The 21,045-nt window shown below is 37.3% G+C and overlaps 1 protein-coding gene across 1 annotated transcript in view; it reads left to right on the forward strand.

Moving 5' to 3' along the window:
* Window positions 1–265: 265 nt before the first annotated feature.
* The window catches only part of MACROD2 (mono-ADP ribosylhydrolase 2), a 1,989,932-nt gene continuing 1,969,152 nt past the window's right edge, over window positions 266–21,045 (forward strand). Inside the window, exons 1-2 of the mRNA XM_060031258.1 lie at window positions 266–557; window positions 6,352–6,468. Coding sequence (XP_059887241.1) covers window positions 512–557; window positions 6,352–6,468 — 163 coding nt within the window. The 5' untranslated portion in view covers window positions 266–511. The remainder of the gene's footprint in view (window positions 558–6,351; window positions 6,469–21,045) is intronic.

A 21,045-nucleotide genomic window follows, 5' to 3' on the forward strand; every position in this document is an offset into this window, starting at 1 on the left:
TGCTCCCGCGGGGCCGCCCCACGCCCCGCCCCAGTCGTGAGCCACCTCCAGCCCCCTCGAGCCTTGGCTCCGCCCCCTTCAGCTCCCCAACGTCCTCGGCGTCGGGCCCGAGCCTGCGCCTGCGCGTGCGCCTTGGGGCCGAAGTCGGGGCGCGCGGCAGCTGGAACGCGGAGAGCGGCGGGCGGTGCAGCCAATGGGAGGCGGCGCTGGCTAGAGGCTGGGAGGCGGGGCCTGCGCGGGTGTTAGGTTAGCGCGAGGCGTGACCTAGTTGACAGGCTCTGAGGTGCTGCTGTGGTGGCTGCCGCGGGGCTGAGGCAGGTGGGAGCCGGAACCGAGTGCGTACAGAGGGAGGAGGGCGGCGACTGGAGAGCGGCGAGCGGCGCGGGACCCGGAGCCTCTTCCACTTTTTCCCTCCCGAGCGCCCCCTCCCACCCCTCCCACTCCGCATACACCCTGTTTGCCCGTGAGCCTGGGGAACTTGCAGCTTAAAGCCAGCCACCCCCACAGCAACATGTACCCCAGCAACAAGAAGAAAAAGGTGTGGAGAGAGGAGAAAGGTAACCGGCCCGTCGAGTCCCGGGGGGCGGGGGTGGGGTGGGGTGGGGTGGGGGCGGGAGTCAGGGCTGTGTGTGCAGCGGCGCCCTCCGCCCCACTCCCGCCTCGCGCCCGGCTGGCCGGTGCCGCCTCCCTGGCGGGTCCGTGTGTACACACGCGCGTACGCGCGCGCACGCAGGCGTGCACGCGCCGCCCCCGGGTACCTGCCGCTAGCACACGTGTGGGCGCACGCCCCTCTCTGCCGCCCGCCGCGCCCGGTCACCTTCGCCCCGCTAGCGGCGCGGACCGCCGCGCGGCGGCCCGCGGGCTCCGTACAACTTGTTCAGGCCCCCGCACCCTGTTCCCGGACCCCAGCTGGGACTTTCGGACTCCCGGCCCGGGTGTCCCGCGAATACGTGCCCACCAGCTGGCAGCGCGGCTGCAGCTGCTGCTGCTGCTCCGCGCCCGCCGAGCCTCAGACGTTCACTCCTCGCCTCTGTCCCCTGTCTCCTGCCCATCCGCTGGCTGGGCGTCCCCACCTTCGGGTGTTCAGCCAGGGCCCCTGTTTCTGCGCCGCAGTGTGACTTTGAAACCTGGATCTCTGGGGGAACCTAAAACGAGTGGGTCTTGTCCGCGAGGCTAAGTGCAGTCAGAGAAGTCTGAATGGGCTTTTCTCTGCAGTGACTTCCTCTAGATTCCATCCCCATTCATAGTCTGAAGTTGCTCCGAGTAAGAGTATGAGACTGATGTCGCTCTCTGTGAATGAGCCCATCCCTGAGTTTCGTGCAGATCAAAGTTTATCCAGATCAGCCAGGTTGACGGTGACGCTGATGTCGATGAGACGCAGAGGTGTGCGACCCAACCCTCTTTTATCCATCTCCCTCCCTGTTTTTCTCTGGCATCATAGTTAGGGAATATTCCAAGGTAAAACTTGAGTCTCTGTAGTTTTTCTTTTCTTTTCTTTCTTTCTTTCTTCTTTCTCCTTCCTTCCTTCCTTTTCTCTTTCCTTTTTTTAAAAAAATTCTTTAGCAGCTGATTGTACAGAAATGTAGTAAAAAGTATTCGCACTGCTACTGCTCTGTATCAGGAGTGAGGTCGAGTGAGGGAAGTGCAAATCTCTCCTAAGTATCTCATCTTTTTTATAGAACAAGGATAAAGGGGTGACTAGAGTGAAAGTTAATTTCCTTGATAATAGTTCTTTAAAATCTGTGGATTCTTATTGCAACTGCTGGTCTTTATAAATAAGGCCAAACAGTGGATGAAAGAAAGGGAATGAATATGGGGAAAAAAATCCTTTATGTAGGGGCCTACTTAAAACAATGCATGAGGAAGGGGATGAGGAGGGACTTTTTTTCACATTAACTACTGGGAAGATTTAACATAGCATAACTGAACGACCCAATTAAAATGGTCTTTAAATATTGACAGACTATGCCATTTAATTATGTTTTAATGATTATGGACGTATATAGAACTAAATTTTGGTGTCGCAAATCAAATGCTGTTGAGAATAATAGGCTGATATATAAAGTAGCGTAAAATAGTTTTGCTTTGTTTTCGCAATAGAAGTTATTTGAGTTTCAACAAGGATTTACCTTGTAAGCACTGAAAAATCTTTTATGCCCATTTTTATTGATGGTCTTGAAATGTTAGGTTTGTATTATTGATAATAATGAAGGCAAACTAGTGGAAAACATGGAGATTGTTTTCAATATATGAATAATTGATGAAATGATAGCGATTACTTAAGAACTATTATATTTTTCTGTCATAATAATGTTCCTAAAGTAACAATGTTACAATGATTCCTTCATTTAACATCTACACTGTTGGACTTTCATAAGCAAGCATTTTTAAAACTTTAATGTCTTGATTTTTTTTTTCTTCTTTTACTTCTAATAATAGGGGAAAATATTACCAAATTAATATTATCTAAACAGAGAAGCAAATGCACAATTAAAGAAGGCAGTTAACAAAGTAAAATTTTCTCTTGTCCAAAACTGACATATTTTTGCATTAAAAGAGAAAGTTATTGTGACTTGAAGACTTTTTAGTGTGTCAGCGTCTTATCAGGATATCTATTTTTGGAATATTTAGTAACGTATAATATTGTAAATCAACTATACTTCAATAAACATATATATATATGCATATACATATATATATATATATATAAACCCATATGTTATACCATCAAGAAGGAGGTGAGGATTTCCAGGACAGTAGTTAGTATTAAGAAGCTGATGGAAAGCGTGACCTTTTTCTGAATTGTACTGGAGAGGGTGGTATCGTATTTTTGTACCTGTTATTTAAATCTAAAGGAAGGCTTACCCACCTCATTGAAATGTCAAGGCATTCTTTAAATATATTTTAACTCAGTATACCATCTACTAAGCACATCTGCAAAGGTGAAACATTCTTTAAGGAAAAGTTTTGTGTAAAGCTGAAGAAACTGTGTATATGACTGTGTCCCCCAGTATGTTTCATCGTTTAAATAAATAACTAAGGAATTCTCAAGTCCACATAGGTTAAATAAACAGTGTTGATTTAATATTTTGTGCCCTAGTTCAGAACCACTCAATGTGTATTATCATTTCAAGTACTGAAAGTTCAATTCTCAGTGTTTTATCTTATTGTCTTATTATTCATCTTCTTTTTTTCCTAAGTGTCCACACTTAAACTTTTAAGTAAATGGAATGACAGAGGCCAGGTTGCATTCCCATATGTACTTCTGAGACTCACTGAAAATACAAGTTGCTCCGTAATATCTTTCATCCTGATCGTTGATATTGCTGTATTTCCATATTAGTGATCTGAACTTTTTTAGTAGTGCTTTGGTAAACACTAGTCGTCACTTTTCCTCCTCCGTGTGATTATTTCAAATTTACCATTCCCTTCAAGTTTCCTATTCCATCAAGACCTTAAGTTCGTATGCTAAACAGATGACATTGCCTTTTAATTCACGGAGAAAATACATGTCATATAACATGAACAGCCCTAACATTTTCCATAGTCTCTTTTGTTTCTTTACATGTCTGTTGTTCTTTCAGCTTTCTTCCTCTTTTAGAGGAAGCACTTTTCATCTTTGTTTCTAAGGATTAACCCCTCTGTGTGTGCCCTTTATCTCATCTGTATTATTTGAGATCTTGTACTATCATTTATTCTCTTTTGGGTATGTTTAGTTTCTCAGTGTCTTTGGGTTCCTCTCCTCATCCTATAACAACGATCAAGGAAGGTAGCCTTCCTTCCACAGGGCTTCACCTTGGAGTTGCTGTTCTCACTTTCCTTCTTTTCCTCAGTCCCTCAAAATCTCCTGGATCTCAAGTTATGTTCCAAGGAAACTAATGTTCCTAAAATCATTCAGTGATAACAATGATGATGGTACTCATATAAAAATAGTTACTATTTGAGTCCTGTTTGTGTGCCCAGCACTATTTTAAGTAACTTACTTGGATTATCTCATTTAATTCTCACAACAACTCTGTGAGGTAGTGTATTTTAAGGTCAAGAACTTATAACACCTTTTGCCTGGGTTTGAATCCTAGTTGTACTGCTTACTAACTGCGGAACCTTAGGTAAGTTATTCAACCTCTCTGTCTTAGTTGCCTTATCTGTAAGTTGGGAATAATACCTACCAACTACCTGAAAAAGAAACTGAGCCATAGAGAGATTAAGTAATACAAGATCACATAGATTTACATGATTTGGTGTTAGAATCCAGACAGAGCTGTTAACCATTTTGTTCTCTTTTCAGTGTTGTTCTTGACCCAGTTGATAAAAACCCATGGCTTATTAATTTTCATTCTTTTTGATCTTTCTGTAGCAATTGACAAGATTTCCCCTTTTCTCCTCATTAAAACTCTTTCCTCTGCTGGTTTCCACTTCAGTGAGACCCTGATTCACCTTGTACCTTCAGTGACATCTAAGTTTTATTTCATTTTTTTTCCTCTTTGTGTTCACTCCCTAAATGTTGTTTGTTTGAGGTTTGGTCCCCTGTCTTACCCTCCCCAATGAATTTCCTGTAGGCCTAGAATTTTAGGTTATAATTTCCAAATCTCTAGGCTAGATCTTTCCTGAGTTCCAGATTCTTGTTTTCAACTTGAATGGTCTAGGCATCTTAAATTCAATATAGTGTTGAGTATTGTAGTATTGTGATTTGAATATATCACATCTGATGAAAATCTTGTTTTTTGGTCTCCTATTGTGGCTGAAGAAAAGCCAGTTCTAGGAGCAGGGAGAAATGCTGGTTGCCCAACATTTTTTCACTTGTGCTTACCTTAATACTTTCTGCAGTTTATTTCTGTGAAAGAATCTTTTAAAGTGATTATTTTATGAGGGTTAGATTACGTAAAACTAGATGCTGTCCTTAAATCCATTCATCTAAACTACAATACTTTGTAATATGCTGAAAGAGAATTGGAGAGTGAGAGTATGACTGTCAATTGCTCTACATTGTGGCGATCTTTAGTAAAGTAAATATATGATACATGACAGCTGACATACAGAATGAGTGAGGTTGCCAGTGTCAGTTTATATATTGAATATTAGAAAATCTTAATTTATTTGTAAATAAATCTAATATATTTCCTTAAGTTCGAAATAAATAGAATTTTTTAGTTTGTTCCCCCAGTATCCTAGTGGGTCATTTTATGTACCTTCTAGGATATGAATAGTCAACTTTGACTATTAGTGGTGTACTTTATAGAATAAGATTAAATGGCTTGGCATAGTATACAGATTCCTGTACATTTTCGTTTTAATTCATGTTTCTAGTTACTTTTCAATTCTGTGGCCACTTTCCCTCCTCGTAACATATCTTGCAGCTTCATTAAACTATTCGTATCTCCTTATCTTTGTTTACATTGCTCTACTAGTCTGAAATATCCTTATTTCTTACCTCTTCATGGCAGAATTCTACCTGTCCTTCAGGAACGAGCATACATGTCACCTCCTTTGGGAAGCTTTTCTTGAGAAGGTAGTACAGTATGGTGTCTAACGGTATAGGCTATAGTTTTTTACTAATGGAGATATCTGAGTGAATTTTAATGGAAAGCTCTCTTGCTTTGGACAAACTGCTGAACTTTGATGTGCTTCATTTCCCTATCTGCAAAATCAGGATAATAATACTATCAGTTTTGCTGAGTGTTGGGAAGATTATTTTAATAAAATTATACATGCGAAGTACCTGGCACACAGTGTGTTCTTTATAAATAACATCAACTGTTGTTACTTCAAAGTGTTTAAAATGTTTTAATCTTATAATCAAGATTTATACTTAAAGTATTGTTTATATCACCTCCATAATGGTATTATTAATTGAAAGGGCACTTTTATTTTTGATGGCATTGTAGAATTAAGTAAATATCTTGGTGGCTGCTTTTCTTGTGCTGTTAGCATTTGTACTTATTTGTCTTAGGATTTTGTATTTATGTAGCTATTATTTTTTATCTTATCCGTATCCTCTTATGTCTTGTGAACTCCTCAAAGTTAAAGGTCACCTTTGTACCTGCAGTGTATAAACATATCACCTGGCACATAGTAGACTGACAGTAGATGTTTAAAAGAGTTTACTTCTTTCTTGGACTATCGCAAGAACGTCTTCCTCATCAGGCTTAGATCTTACTTTTCCCCCTACTAATGTAGTATTAATTTGACACCTTTTAACACTCAAATATGGAGTCATTAGATTTGATTTTGGTATTCTTCAAGGCCACACCAATTCTTTGGTTAGTTTAATGTGGTTAATATTTAAATTGTAAAATAATTCCTGAACTTAAAAGTTAAATACAAATGGAGATTCTGCTTTTATTTTGCAAGAACGTTTGCTGAAGATGACCGTAGAGGAGAGACGCAAAGAATACCTAAGGGACTATGTTCCCTTGAACACCATCCCATCATGGAAAGAGGAGATGAAGGGCAAGAGTCAAAATGATGGTAAGTTTCTCAGAACATTTTTCAAGTAGATACTGTTCTCATTGATTTATGACTTCTGCAGGACAATTATTGATAGAATTGAATACCTGGCATTTAATAAAGAGATGTCATTTTTGCTATATGAAATAATTGGCTGTCATTTAATTGCTTTTAGCAATCTACTCTGTGTTACTTAAACTTAAGAAATTATTTTAACATAATTCATGTTTGGAGATATACCACATTTATATTATGTACTTTTTTATAGATACTTTAAAAAAACTATTCTGCAGTAGTTGTTGGAGCAAATGATATTAGGGATATGTTGCTTTAGTGAGATGGCCTTTTGAGTTTGTTTTGATTTGGTTCATATATATCGCATTTCTTCAAGTTATTTTCAGGATTGGATACAGTTGAAAGATAGTATATTAGGAAGGATAGAGAAAAAACAAATAACATTTCACATAATTTAAAGAAGAGTATATATTTTGTATGATGTGCTATTGGTAAAGTATTTGTATGGTAAAATTTACTCACTCTCAAAGTTTTTATGGTTTGATGAGACTCTAGATAGTTTGACGGAAAATATATGTGTTAGCATATAAATGAACTGTTAAGTATTGAAAAGGTATATGGAAACAGTTATAAAAACAACATAATAGATTTAATAGAAGTTTAATACGTTATCTTTGAATGAACACTCATTGGTGTTAATAGTCTGAATGTGAAATTTAAGAAGAAACAGGTTGCTTTTTAGAATACATAAATGTTTCAAAAGAAAGATAATTTTATGAAAGGGACTGAGGACATTCTAATTTCACAGGTTGTGGTCTTAGATTGGTGGAACTGTAGAGTATACTATGGACCCGGAACAAGAAGACTAGCGTGGAATTCCTGTGGACAAAATCTGTGGGAAACAGCAGCCAAATTAGCCTTTGGTGTCTGTGAAGAGAACATGCTTATCTGAGTGTTTGGGCTTTAGAGGGAATTTTGTTTTTCTGGGAAAGCAAAGCCTTTGAGTTCTTTTAGAGCTAACTCTGCCTGGAAAAATGTGTGACCTTGGGCAAATGGGGTAGTGGCTGTATCCCAGGTTCTATTGGGGTCACTGAACAAGCTGATTGGGATGTACACGTCTGACCTGCTTGCCCAGTGTCTTCAGTAAATGCAGTTGTTTTAATAATGGGCTAATTAAGACATCATTGAGAGAAGGTAGTGCTGTGTAATGAAAAGAATATAAATCAAAAGGACAGATCTCTGGGCCTTGACTGAACTAGGGCCATATGCCTCTTCATGGTTGGGTCTGTTATTTATTCTTTTGTTTATGAGAAGCTGATATTGAATACTTCAGCTCCACTTTTTGTGGCAAGTGAATCTCTCTTTCACTTGTGCTTCATTCATCTGATTTTCTTTCTTCATTGCTATTGTAGGTGGTCAGTTTTCTAAGGATGCAATACCTGATGATCTTCTTTAACAGATTTTGCCTCCTGAAATAGAGGTAGATTTCTGTTGTTGCCAGAATAATTGAAAAAGCAATAGTGATACCCAGGCTGCATTGCCCAGTGTTGGGTCTGCTCACCTCTGTGTAGAGGCTTGGCCTTTTTATGTTGGTTGCTTCTATTTGAATATTCAGCACGTGGGAGTGTAGGGTTGAACTGGGTGGTTAGAGAATTCGGAGTTGGATATTTTCAGAGATAGCCACAGCCCAAAATATTTCTGCCTAATCAGAGACGATACATCGAGTAACACCTCACATTGTTATTCCCTAACAAGAGTCTGTATATTTAATCCTTTCTCCCAATATGAGCTTTACAGTGGTTTACAACTGCTCTCTATATTTCGTTTCTTTCCTTCATATTTTTTTGAACTTGAAAGTTCTTCATGAGGAACTAGGTGGTGTACTCAAAATTGTGTTTCTATTAAACAATGTCTTATTTCCATCTAATGTTACTTGCTTCTCTCTGTTGTGACCTGGAAATTGGTGACTGGTCTCTTCTTTTTTTCATGAAATGGAATGACTCATTTTATAAGTAATAACTGTTAATTTCTTTGCGTTATATGTATCTTTCATAGTGCTTTGTTGCAGCATTACCTACCCAGTGCTCAGTTACACTAAAATATTAGTCAAGAGAGTTTTAGTATTTTATTAGTTTGAAAGATCCTTTAAAAATATAAATCTTTAAAAAATGATAAAGGACAATTGTAAAGTTACATTTTTATATTTTATTTCTAAGTGTTTAAGCCACTGCTTATAAATGTATATATATATATAGGTATTGATATTTATAATAGTTTAATCTTTTAAGTATGAGATTTCAAACTAAGTTTTAAAAGAAGTCTGTTTATAATTCTGTGTCATATAGTTTCTGATTTGTAGGAAAGGAATACTACTTATTGGGCTAGCACAACATGCCTATTTTAAATTTAGTAGTTTATCATTATTACCTAAGTTTTTATAGAAGGCCATGTGTCATGGCCTTGATATTCATGATTACATGGAACGTTCTCAAGCTATTGTTTAATAAGTTTTTTTCTTAACTTTGCTCAGTTTTCTTTTACTTTAATTAAATGCTTCTTGTTATTTTATTGTAACAAAGTTAAATAATAATGAGAGGAGTAGTAGCCAGATGTATTTGTCATAATTTTAATTTTAAGTTTTCTTAACAAAAGGAAACCAAAAATTGCCAAATAATATAAAAATCAATGTGCAGAAAAGAGGAAGCAAGTAGATAATATTTTTATTTTGATTTACTACTTTTTTTTTTTTTTTAAAGAAGATGTTGGGGGTAGGAGTTTATTAATTTATTTATTTTTGCTGTGTTGGGTCTTCGTTTCTGTGCGAGGGCTTTCTCTAGTTGTGGCAAGCGGGGGCCACTCTTCATTGCGGTGCGCGGGCCTCTCACTATCGCAGCCTCTCTTGTTGCGGAGCACAGGCTCCAGACGCGCAGGCTCAGTAGTTGTGGCTCACCGGCCTAGTTGCTCCGCGGCACGTGGGATCCTCCCAGACCAGGGCTCAAACCCGTGTCCCCTGCATTAGCAGGCAGATTCTCAACCACTGTGCCACCAGGGAAGCCCCTTGATTTACTACTTTCTTAATATTGGAGAACTAGGGATCAGCAGAGGAAAGAATGGGAGATGATTACCAAAAAAACCCCATTTGCTTATTGTTCATGTTTATATTTTTCAACTACTATTAGTAAATCTCTGGAATTATATGCTTCTAATTACTTCTTCCTCTGTGTTAGCAATTCTGTAATAATTCTATTTCATTTGTCAGTTGCTGTGTTGTAGGGAATTTTAAAATGCTTGTCTCTCTATTATATCTGTGTCTCTAGCAACTGGAATAGTGCCTCATGTGTAGGTGTGCTCAGTCAGTATGTTACATAAGAATGCCTCAGAGGTTAACAGTCTACAATGGACAATTCTTTTTTCTTTATTTTTTTCAAACTTTAATATGAGCATTTAAAAACATATATAAAAATAGAGTACTGTAATGAACCTTTCTGTGCCCACCACCCAGTTTCAACAGTTAATGATGGTCAGTTTTATTTCATGTATATCAGTGCTCCCTGCACCTTTCTCCCAGACCGTTTCAAAGCAATTCCTGTATATCTTATCAACTTTATCTGTAAAGATATGTATGTGTGCCTATGCATGCATCTCTAAAAAGGTAGGGACACTTTTTTGTTGTTTTAATATAACCACAGCACTCTCACATCAGAAAATTAATTCTTTAATGTAATTAAATGTCCAGTTAGTATTCACATTTTTCTCATTGTCTAATAAAGAGTTTTGCTTTTTTTTTTTTTTTTTTTTTTTGCGGTATGCGGGCCTCTCACTGTTGTGGCCTCTCCCGTTGCGGAGCACAGGCTCCGGACACGCAGGTTCAGTGGCCATGGTTCACGGGCCCAGCCGCTCTGCGGCATGTGGGATCTTCCCGGACCGGGGCACGACCCCGTGTCCCCTAGCATCGGCAGGCGGACTCTCAACTACTGCACCACCAGGGAAGCCCAAGAGTTTTGCTTTTTTGTACAGTTGGTTTGCTTGAGTCAAGATCTAGTAAACAAGGTTCACATACTGATATATTTCTTACGTCTCTTTTAATCTATAGTTTCTTCTCTTTCTGTCCTTTTTCCCTGTTGTAATTTATCTGCTGAATGAAGTAACTTATTTGTCTTACAGAATTTTTCACATTTTGGATTTTGCTCAGTGCATCTTTGTTTTGTCATTTAGTGTGTTCCTCCGTCCCTCTATGTTTCTTATGAGCTGGTAGTTAAATTCAGAGGCCTGATCAGAGTTGGGTTTAATTCTTTTTGAAAGAATACTTTATAGATTATTGTACCTTCTTTTTGCATGATGTCTGGTGATCGCTCTCTGTGGTGATAAGACTGATCGCTAGGTTCAGTTATTGTCTGTCTAATCCATTCTTTGTAAAGTTCCCTATCAACTTTTTCCCTCATGAATTTAGCAGCCATTGATGATTGATCCATTATTTTATTAGGGGTTGCAAAATAATGTTATCCTAATTTTATCATTCCTCCTTCGTTTATTAGTTGGACTTCTGTAAAAACTTTTCCTTATCAACTTTTTTTTGTTTTCATGCAGTACAGTTTATACAGAAAAGGCAGAATAAGTGCTAGATTTCCTTTTATTTACCAGCTTTTGGATTGAGTTGGTTTCTTGAAATCCTCCAAAAGTAGCCAAAGAGTTCTTTCTCTTTAAGTTTTGACTGGCATTTTGAATCTTTCTCTTCCTCTTTCCCCATTCTTCCTACCCCCACATGCGTTAAATGGGAATGCCTCATTTAAAGTATAGTGCCTGTACAAATACATACAATTACTAAAATGTAGTCCTAGGATATAGTAGAAAGGCAAAGATAGATATAGATATATCAATGGATGGATGGATATAATAGAAGGATGACATTGCTTCTTTGTAGGGACAGAAGTTCAGTTCTCAGGTTTACTTGTTATGTGTTCTGTTCTCTTTTGCTACTTTCCACGCTGAGGTTCTATTAGAATACCACTCAGAGAAGCATGACTTTGTCATGCTTAGGCTAATTTTCTCTTACTGTTTGGTATCAGAGAAAACAGCTATAGCTGTAAGTTTAGATTGACTGTGAATCTTTACTTTTAATGTTTATATGGAACAGTAAGGGATGAAAAATACAGTAAATGATGAAGGTGAGTTAAGTGGAAACTATAAAGCTATTTTATTCAGGTATGACAAAATATTAAAAGGGTCATTTAGAAAGAAACTTCATATTTCATATCTTATATGTAATATTCAAATCTGATTTATAGGTCATTTGAAAACACTTAACTACAAAAACCTGAACTATGAAGTCTTTGTAAGTCTGAATTTCCATTTTTTGAGGTGTATAGAAATATTTTGAGATATTTGGGTTGACTAGGGGCATGTGTGTAATCTTTCTTTTGGTTAACTTAGAAGCTCAACCTCGTTCGCTCTCTTAAACTAATTTCTACTTTTAAATGATTTTCATAAGAGGTGATGGCTGACCAAAGAATAAGTTAAGTCCAAATTGCTGAGTCTCTCCATCACACTGAGATCTTATTTCAATGTAGGTTTTGCATTTTGTTATATTTTACGTATGTCCTAGGTTGAATATTGATATTCAGAAATCATCAAAGAAAGAGTATCTTAATCATATTTCAATCCCAGTGCATAGTCCAGTATTTTTATCCTTAGTAAATTAGCAATAACTATTTTTTTAATGTCAGTATGTTTATTAATCACCAGGAATGAGGAAATAAGAATATAATTATGTTGCTGAATATTATATGGAGAGGAGTAAGGGACCATATGGTAAAACAAATTAAAAAATTTTAATAACTATGATGAGGTGGGCTTTGCCGCAGATTTTAAAACTATATTAACTGCATTATTTTATTAAATATTTGATGTTGTTGGTTGGAAGACAGGCCACAATTTAAAATGACTGAATAGTTAGGAAAATGGTATTTATAACAGGATGGAATTCAGTAGGCTTATAGAAATTGGAAAGGAATGTTTCCTATTATAGTCTTTTGATATTGATCCCTTTTTATATTATTTTCAGTTTGAGCACTATAATTTAAAAGTAAAATAATCTGTAGAAGCAGAAGAAAGCTCAGAGCAAAACATCTCAACTTTTTAGGTACAAGTCATTTATTTTCAGCGGGTGGTGATTTATTTTCCCCACTTGTATGACCTTAAAATGAATTTAATTAAAAAAACAGAAAGCTATTTTTGCCTCAAGTAACTAAGACCACTCTAGCTTATTCTTCAAACAATTATTTGTGAAGTTTCCATTACGTGTAAAGATGTTGCACAAGCAGAAGTTATATTAGAAACAGTCATTTTTCACTCCAAAAGTGAAAAGTAGACTAGGATAAAGACTAAAATCCTAAATGACCTGAATTCTTCTATGATCTTGCCCCTCTCCTTTTTGTCTTCTTATTATATCACTCCCTTTCTTGGTCTCTGCATTTAGCCACACTGTCCTTTCTTTTTCTGGAATGTATTGTGCTCCTTCCCACTACTGGGTCTTTATCTGGTTGTTTTTATCTCCACGTCCTTGTTAATTTTTCTCAGCTTTCAGTTCCCAGCTTGAAACCCTTCTATTCTGTCTGGAGTCTTCGCTGAAACCTTACTTTGGAACAGTTTCCTATATTAAATACTTTCATACAGCTATGATCCTTTTCATACAGCATTAATATCAGTTTGTTTTTAATGTACTCAATCATAGGATTATCTGATCAAGATCTATCTCCTTGTAAGGGTAATTACTGTGAACATAGGGACCATGTTGTCTGTCTTAACTCTCCTTTATATCTGTGGCATCTAGCATTATGCTTGTTGCACAGTAGATATTCAGTAATTATTTGTTGTGTGAATTGAATAAATGATAAACTATTTGCCTGATGGTATTTTCATGCATTATTTTCTGTCTTCCCACCTTTTCTTCACTGTATTGTAAAGATTCATGTGGGAATAATGGGCTTAGAAATTAATCCAGTTGCTTTTTAATGTAGGTAATAAATACTTTGCATCTCTGTAATATAAGGTTGGTTTTATTGTTTTAAAAGTTAGATAGCCTGATGATAAATTACAATTAAGATTTTACAGAACTACTGTATAGATATTTAACTAGTTGACACAAGGATGAGGATTTATGTTATGTGTATTCATCAGCATTGTGTATTATTATTTATAGTACTTAGTAACTAAACGTTATTTCAATTTCTGTGAACTTAAATGTCAACAGAACTTAAGTTAAATGAGTGTAAATGTAGAAACTTAAGCCTATTATATAATAAGATTTTAAAGTGTAGAAAAATCTTAAGGTATTACCATTGTAAATGCATTTACTTTGGCATTATTGATTCTTGACACATAAAACAACTGTAAGAAATTATATTAGTATTATATCCTGCTTAAGCCCTTTGTTGGTTTGCTTCAAAAAAGAACTTGGCTACAGATAAAGAATTTGGTTTCCCATGGAAGAATTAGGCTAAGTAAGAGAATTTTGGGAATAAATAGCATTCACTCTAATGTATAAAAATATTAAAAATTTTTGTGTAATGATATTTTGTGTGAAGGTGTGAACATTGGTTTAGTCAGACATTTGTGAAGTAAGGTTAACTTCTAAAATAGAGAAAAAAGAATATGAAGAAAAGAACATATAGTGATTCATAATTCACTGCATGGTTTTGTTTTTCCTCTGCCTTTATCTCACTCTTGGTCTTTTAAACTGTTTTCCAACACTATTTTAACAACACATAAATAAGTTTTATCGTACATTGCACCATGTACCAAGTTCTATGTAAATTGTCCTTGTATTTAAGCTTGTTTTTAAAATAATGTAGAAACAAAAATCAAACACCTTTTTTTTTTGATACATATCAAGATGACCCAGTGTTGAAAACACAAGATGAGAAGTTCTTTCTGTGTTATTTTGTAAGTCTGTAACTTCACCACAGATTGTGTTAGTTTTCTTTTTAACCCATTAAATGAATTATACTAGTAAATATGGTTTTACTTAAATACATTTTGGTTAGTGCAGACCAAAATGAGATAGGTTATAGACTGGTGGTAGCCAAAGCCAACCTTTTCCTTTCTCTCCACCCCCGTCCCCACCTTGATTGTCTTTCTGTATAAAAGAGTCTTTATAAAAGTCTATCTTCTTTTTTCAAATATTTAGTTGTTACATTTTCATATAAGTATTCAAAACAAGGATTTGAATATAGTTTACGGTTTTATTGAAGCCTTTCATTTAGAACCAAGTTGAGAATTACTGAGGAAACAAGTAACAAATATAGATAATAAAGTTCAGTAAAAGTCCATATGCCTGGCCATATGCATGCCAGGGGAGAAGATATATGAGCCTTTGGAGGTTTGGAAATATTACGGTTTAGTTTGGTCTAGGTCCAGGGCAAGCCATGGATTTCAGATTGCTAGTTGTTCTCTAGGGATTGGATTAGGATATATTCAGTTTTTTTTAAGAATCCAGACTATCCCAGCATGGAGGTGATTCTCCCATTAAACTTAGATTTGAGATTGTGTCTGCCATATGAAAATAACAGAGTCAGAGATTTTCCAAATTTTATACTTCTCCTGTATTAGTGATTCTGTTGGGGTAAAAACTTTCAGGGTTTTGTTTTGTTTTGTTTATTTCTGTATAAGTTGAGGCTTACTGTTATATACTCATCAGGTGTGTAATAATGGGAGTGATTTTTATTATTTTGATAAGTATATGTATCTTCTATGTTAACTCTGGGAATGCACAGGTTTTGGGATTAAACGTGTCTGTCATCAAATCCCAATTCTGCTGTTATATACCCTAGTCAAAGAACCTGTGACCTCCCTAAACTTGTCTCCTCATATGTTAGTTACCCCATTGGGGCTGTTTGTTTTTCCTTCTTAAGGTTGTGAGGAGAACTAATTGAGAGAGGACATCAGTGTGTCTACATAGCTCCAAAGCCTTCTCTTATTATAGAATGCACCTTCCCCTTGCATGAAACTTTTTCTGACTCCTACTCATGTCTGTGCTCATAGCCAGTGTATAATAGAAAGTAGACTTTTTTCCTATGCTTGTAACTGTAAATACATGTACAGTTTGTTTGAATTTGGACTGTCGGCTTTAGAAGGTAGAAACTGTGACTGTTTTGGAATTTTATTTTATAGGGTCTAGTGGAGGTCTTTGTGTACAAATCCACTTAGTAGTTTGTGGTAAGTGTGCTAAGTAGAGTTACAACTGGTCAAGGAAAAAAATTTTTAAGACAGTTGGTTATTTGGAAACATCAGGCACTACTTTTTTGTTTCCTCTGTGAGTGCTTGTACGTTGTTTTTAAGAATTTTGAAATTTGTACTGTTAGATTTGAGAGAAGATGGCATGTAAAACTGAAGATACTTTCTGAATTAAAGGCTAGTATTTTAAAATTTCTAAATTTTTTTGTTGTTATTTAGCACTTTGTAAGAGTAAATAACAAGCTAATAAAATTTCTGGTCATTGGGTGTATGTGAATTCTAATGTCATTGAAAGGGAAAAAATTTTTGTTTAAAACCAGATTTGACTGAACAGCTTTCACATACTAAGGGAATAGCATAATTCATACATCAGAAGAGGTGACTTTTAGTTGAGGAAAATATCTTGAACCTTTGTGGATATGAGAAGTCTGGAAAGAAAAGACAAAAGCAGAGGGGAATTTTGAGTTTCTTGGGCAGCCTGAGAGAGAAGTGTGAAGGATATAGGAACAAAAGGAAAAGAAGATGTGAGGAGAAATGGTGGAGAGCAAGAAACTCCAGCAATGCGGCAGGAAGTCAGTCCCTATGTAAGGACAGAATCCATCCATCTTTAAAGAATATAAATAGGATGGGGGCTGGAGATATTTATCTTACCTGATTATTAAAATAACAGGTGTACCTGGATGCAGATAACCAGTACCTGACATCTTGGTAGTTTTAATGATAGTAGAAATTATATGACTCATAAGAATACCGAATTTAACCATACTTATGAGTGTCTTTGACAAATACGAAAAATATTCTATCCTCTGTAGTCTCTGAAATTCTTCCTCCTATGCAGGTGGTAAGAGGCAGGACAGAGATAACAATGCCTACCTAGCAGTTTACTAGCCATATGCTTATATCAGCTAAGTAACTCGTTCAAATTTATGGTAACTTGACTTCGTTCTTAAGCATGTTTAAAATCTGTTTAACCATTTTAATTATAACAGTTCAGTGGTTTTAAGTACATTTACAGTCATCATCAGTACCCACTTCCAAGACATTTTCACCTTCCCAAATAGAAACTCTGTACCCATTACATAATAACTACCCATTTTCCTCTCTCACCCAGCTTCTGGTAATCTCTATTCTGTTTTCTGTCTCTATAAATTTGCCTGTTCTAGACTTCCTGTAAGTACAATCATACAATATTTGTCTCTTATGTCTGGCTTATTTCACTTAGTATAATGCTTTCTAGGTTCATCCATATTGTGGTGTGTATTACAGCTTCATTCTTTTTTAAGGTTGGGTAGTATTCCACTATATATGTATGCCACATTTTGTTTATTCATTCATCTGTTAATAGACATTGGGGTTTCCACCTTTTGGCTATTGCAAATAATGCTGCTGTAAACTTTGTGTACCAGTATCTGTTTTGAGTCTCTGTTTTCAGTTCTTTTGGGTATATGACTAGGAGTGGAATTGCTAGATTATTTGGTAATTTTACGTTTAACTTTTTGAGGAACCACAAAACTGTTTTCCACAGCAGCTATACCATTTTACATTCCCATCAGCAATGCACAGGGACTCCTCTACATTCTTGCCAATTCTTGTTATTTTCTGTTTTTTTTTTTTTTCGGTATGCGGGCCTCTCACTGTTGTGGCCTCTCCCATTGTGGAGCACAGGCTCCGGACGCGCAGGCCCAGTGGCCATGTCTCACAGGCCTAGCAGCTCTGTGGCATGTGGGATCCTCCCGGACCAGGGCACGAACCCGTGTCCCCTGCATTGGCAGGTGGACTCTCAACCACTGTGCCACCAGGGAAGCCCTTTTTTTTTTTTAATAATAATAAAATATAAAGAATAATTTCTTTCAGCAATGTTTTGGAATTTTCATTGCACAGGTCTTTCACCTCATTGGTTAAGTTTATTACTAAGTATTTTATTCTTTTTGATGCTATTGTAAATGGAATTGTTTTCTTAATTTTCTTATCAATTGTTCATTCCTGGTACATAGAAATGCAACTGAACTTTGTGTGTTGATTTTGTATCTTGTAACTTTGTTGAATTCAAGCTAATAATATTTTGGGTTTTCTACACATGTGATCATGTTATCTGCGAACAGAGATAATTTTACTTCTTCCTTTCCAATTCAATAGGTGTATATTCCCTTTAAGCTGCTGCTGAATTTAGTTTGTGTTTTGTTGAAGATTTTTGCATAGTTATTCACAAGGGATATTGGCTGTAGTTTTCTAGTAGTGTCTTTTTGGCTTTGGTATTCAGTAATGCTGGTTATATAGAATGAGTTAGGAAGTGTCCCGTCCTCTTCAATTTTTTCCAAAGAGTTTGAGGACTGGTGTTAATTCTTCTTTAAATGTTTGGTGGAATTCACCAATGATGCCCTCTAGTCCTGGGCTTTTTATGTTAGAAGGTTTTTGAAACTGATTCAATCTCCTTATTAGTTATAGGTCTATTCAGATTTTCTGTTTCTTTATGAGTTAGTTGTGGTAGGTATTTCTAGGTGTGTTTCTAGGTATTTGTCCATTTCATCTAGGTTATCCAGTTTGTTAGTGTGTAATTGTTCATAGTATCCCCTTATAATCCTTTTTATGTATGTGAAATTTGTAATCATGTCCCTACTTATGTTTCTGATTTTAGAAATTTTAGTCTTTTTTTCCCTCGTAAAACAGCTAAAGGTTTGTCAGCTTTATCTTTTCAAAAACCCAGCCCTTAGTTTTATTGATCTTTTTAAATTGTTTTTCTAGTCTCTATTTTATTTTATTTATCTCCACTAGTCTTTATTACCTCCTTTCTTCTGGTAACTTTGTGTTTAGCTTGTTCTTTTTTTTTTAAGTTTCTTAATGTATAAAATTAGATTATTGATTTGATATTTATTTATTTAGATTTTTTTTGACATGGACCATTTTTAAAGTCTTTATTTATTTATACTTTTTTTTTTTTTTTTTTTTTGCGGTACGCAGGCCTCTCACTCCGGAGAGGCCCGGACGCGCACAGGCTCCGGACGCACACAGGCTCCGGACACGCAGGCCCAGCAGCCATGGCTCCCGGGCCCAGCCGCTCTGTGGCACCAGACCAGGGCATGAACCCGCGTCCCCTGCATCGGCAGGCGGACTCTCAACTACTGCGCCACCAGGGAAGCCCTAAAGTCTTTATTGAATTTGTTACAATATTGCTTCTGTTTTATGTTTTGGTTTTTTGGCTGTGAGGCATGTGGGATCTTAGCTCCCCAACCAGGGATCGAACCCACATCCCCTGCATTGGAAGGTGAAGTCTTAACCACTGGACTGCCAGGGAAGTCCCAAAGTCTCTCTTTGTTTACTTTGTCTTCCTCAGGGTTTTACAGATGTTTCCTCAGGAGTTCTTCCGGCTTGATGCTGGGACACTCCTTCAGCACATAGCTAGGCCTCCTCTGAATCTAAGGATTATCTTGAGGTGCAAGCTTAAGGTCTTCTCAGCTCTTTTCTGAGCATGTGTCCTGTCTAGATATGCACATGACTTTCTAAATTCCCCTGTATACATGGCTGCTTTTGAATGTCCTTATTTCCTAAAGAGCCTCACCCTGGCTTCTCCTTGGGCATTATATAGTCTATTATATGTCTGCCCGTAATCTTGTCCCAGGTGTCTGTGAGTCTGTAGTTGCCTAGAGCTTTTATGAGCTCTTTTATGAGCACTGCCTGCTGGTTTTTCCATCTTAATTTTGAGTTAGGTGAAGTAGGGATGAGTGCCTTCCATCAGTTCTTCAAGTATCCCCAGATAGGTGAGAACAGACTTACACAATAATTTGCAGATAAGGTCTTTTCTCCTGGTTCACAGGAGGGAACTGGCAACCACTGCTACTGCTTCGACACCAAGACTGCTGTTGTGCTGGGGAGGGTGTAGGGCAAAGATGAGTAAAAATACTTTAAAAAGTCTCTTTTGAAGATGGGTTTTTCTTGATTGGGTGTTTGCTTGGCTTCTGTAAACCTTAGACTGTTTTCCAGAATTTCAACAAAGTTGATTCAGACAGTTTCTGTCTGTTGTTTTCAGTGTTTATGTGGGCAGATGAGAGCTTGGAGCTATCTGGTTCACCATTCTGCTTGAACTTTATAATTTCAAATGTGAAAACCAACTGTTTGGCTACCACTAGCTGCTTTAACAAAGTAACCCTCAAGTTCAATGGCTTAACCTGATAAAAGTTTATTTCAGTTTACTTACCAGTCCATTTGTGGGTGTTTGTAATTGGTATCAGCAGAGGAGTGGTGGTGGTGGTGGTGGTGGTGTTTGGATTGGGGAATGTGAGTATGTGTGTTTGAGGGGGCACTCTGTTTCACGTAGTCCTTCAGCGACAGAGCTGATCAAGCCTATGCCTTCTTTAACACGTTGCTTCTGAGGGTGCCCTGGAGAACCTTAGGGGAAAGGGGAAAAGAGAGGGGTGTATCAGAGGGTTTTATGAGCTAGCCCCCGGAGATGGTGCACTTGATTTTCACTCACATATCTTGGGCTAGATCTCAGGTACATGGCCATATTTAATTGTAAGAGAGGCTGAGAAATGTAATTAACTATATACTCAGGAAGAGGATGAAACTAGTTATTTTGGTGAATAGCTAGTAATATCTGCCATACCAGCCATGCACAGAGCTTCCTTGAACTACCATTTTTCTATTGAATGAGCTGTAAGATACACCATTATTTTATATTCCATTAAGAAGGAAGAGGAAAAAAAGCACTGTCAATTGAATTATTATACAGTGCTCCCTAATCACTCTGATCTCTGTCAATAAATTTAAAAATTATTTTAGATTTCCTCCATTATATACTTTTATGATATATCATACTTGAACATACCTTAGAAGGAAACTATAAGTGAAGTAAGTTTAGGTCTTCCTAAAACATCTTTGCACTCAGAATCCATTCTTCTGAATCATTTTTTCCCAATCAGAGTTGTCAATGTGTTTTTCCACAGAATTATTTTATGTGCAGTTAGGAGAGTTGGTGATACAGTGCTACCTAAAAATGTACTCTGCTTTTGTCTGAGATTTCCTTCTAAACCACTGATACCTAGTCTGTAAGTTTTAATGCTGGCATATTCTTTTTTTTTTGCCGTACGCGGACCTATCACTGTTGTGGCCTCTCCCGTTGCGGAGCACAGGCTCCGGACACACAGGCTCAGCAGCCATGGCTCACGGGCCCAGCTGCTCTGTGGCATGTGGGATCTTCCCGGACCGGGGCACGAACCCGTGTCCCCTGCATCGGCAGGTGGACTCTCAACCACTGCGCCACCAGGGAAGCCCTAATGCTGGCATATTCTTGATCTTACCAGGTGGTGTTAATGAAAGGTTTTCAACCAGTACTTGGACTCATGTTCTTTCCTCAAA

The sequence above is a fragment of the Delphinus delphis genome, chromosome 15 (assembly GCF_949987515.2).
Source record: "Delphinus delphis chromosome 15, mDelDel1.2, whole genome shotgun sequence".
In the NCBI taxonomy this organism is placed as follows: Eukaryota; Metazoa; Chordata; class Mammalia; order Artiodactyla; family Delphinidae; genus Delphinus; species Delphinus delphis.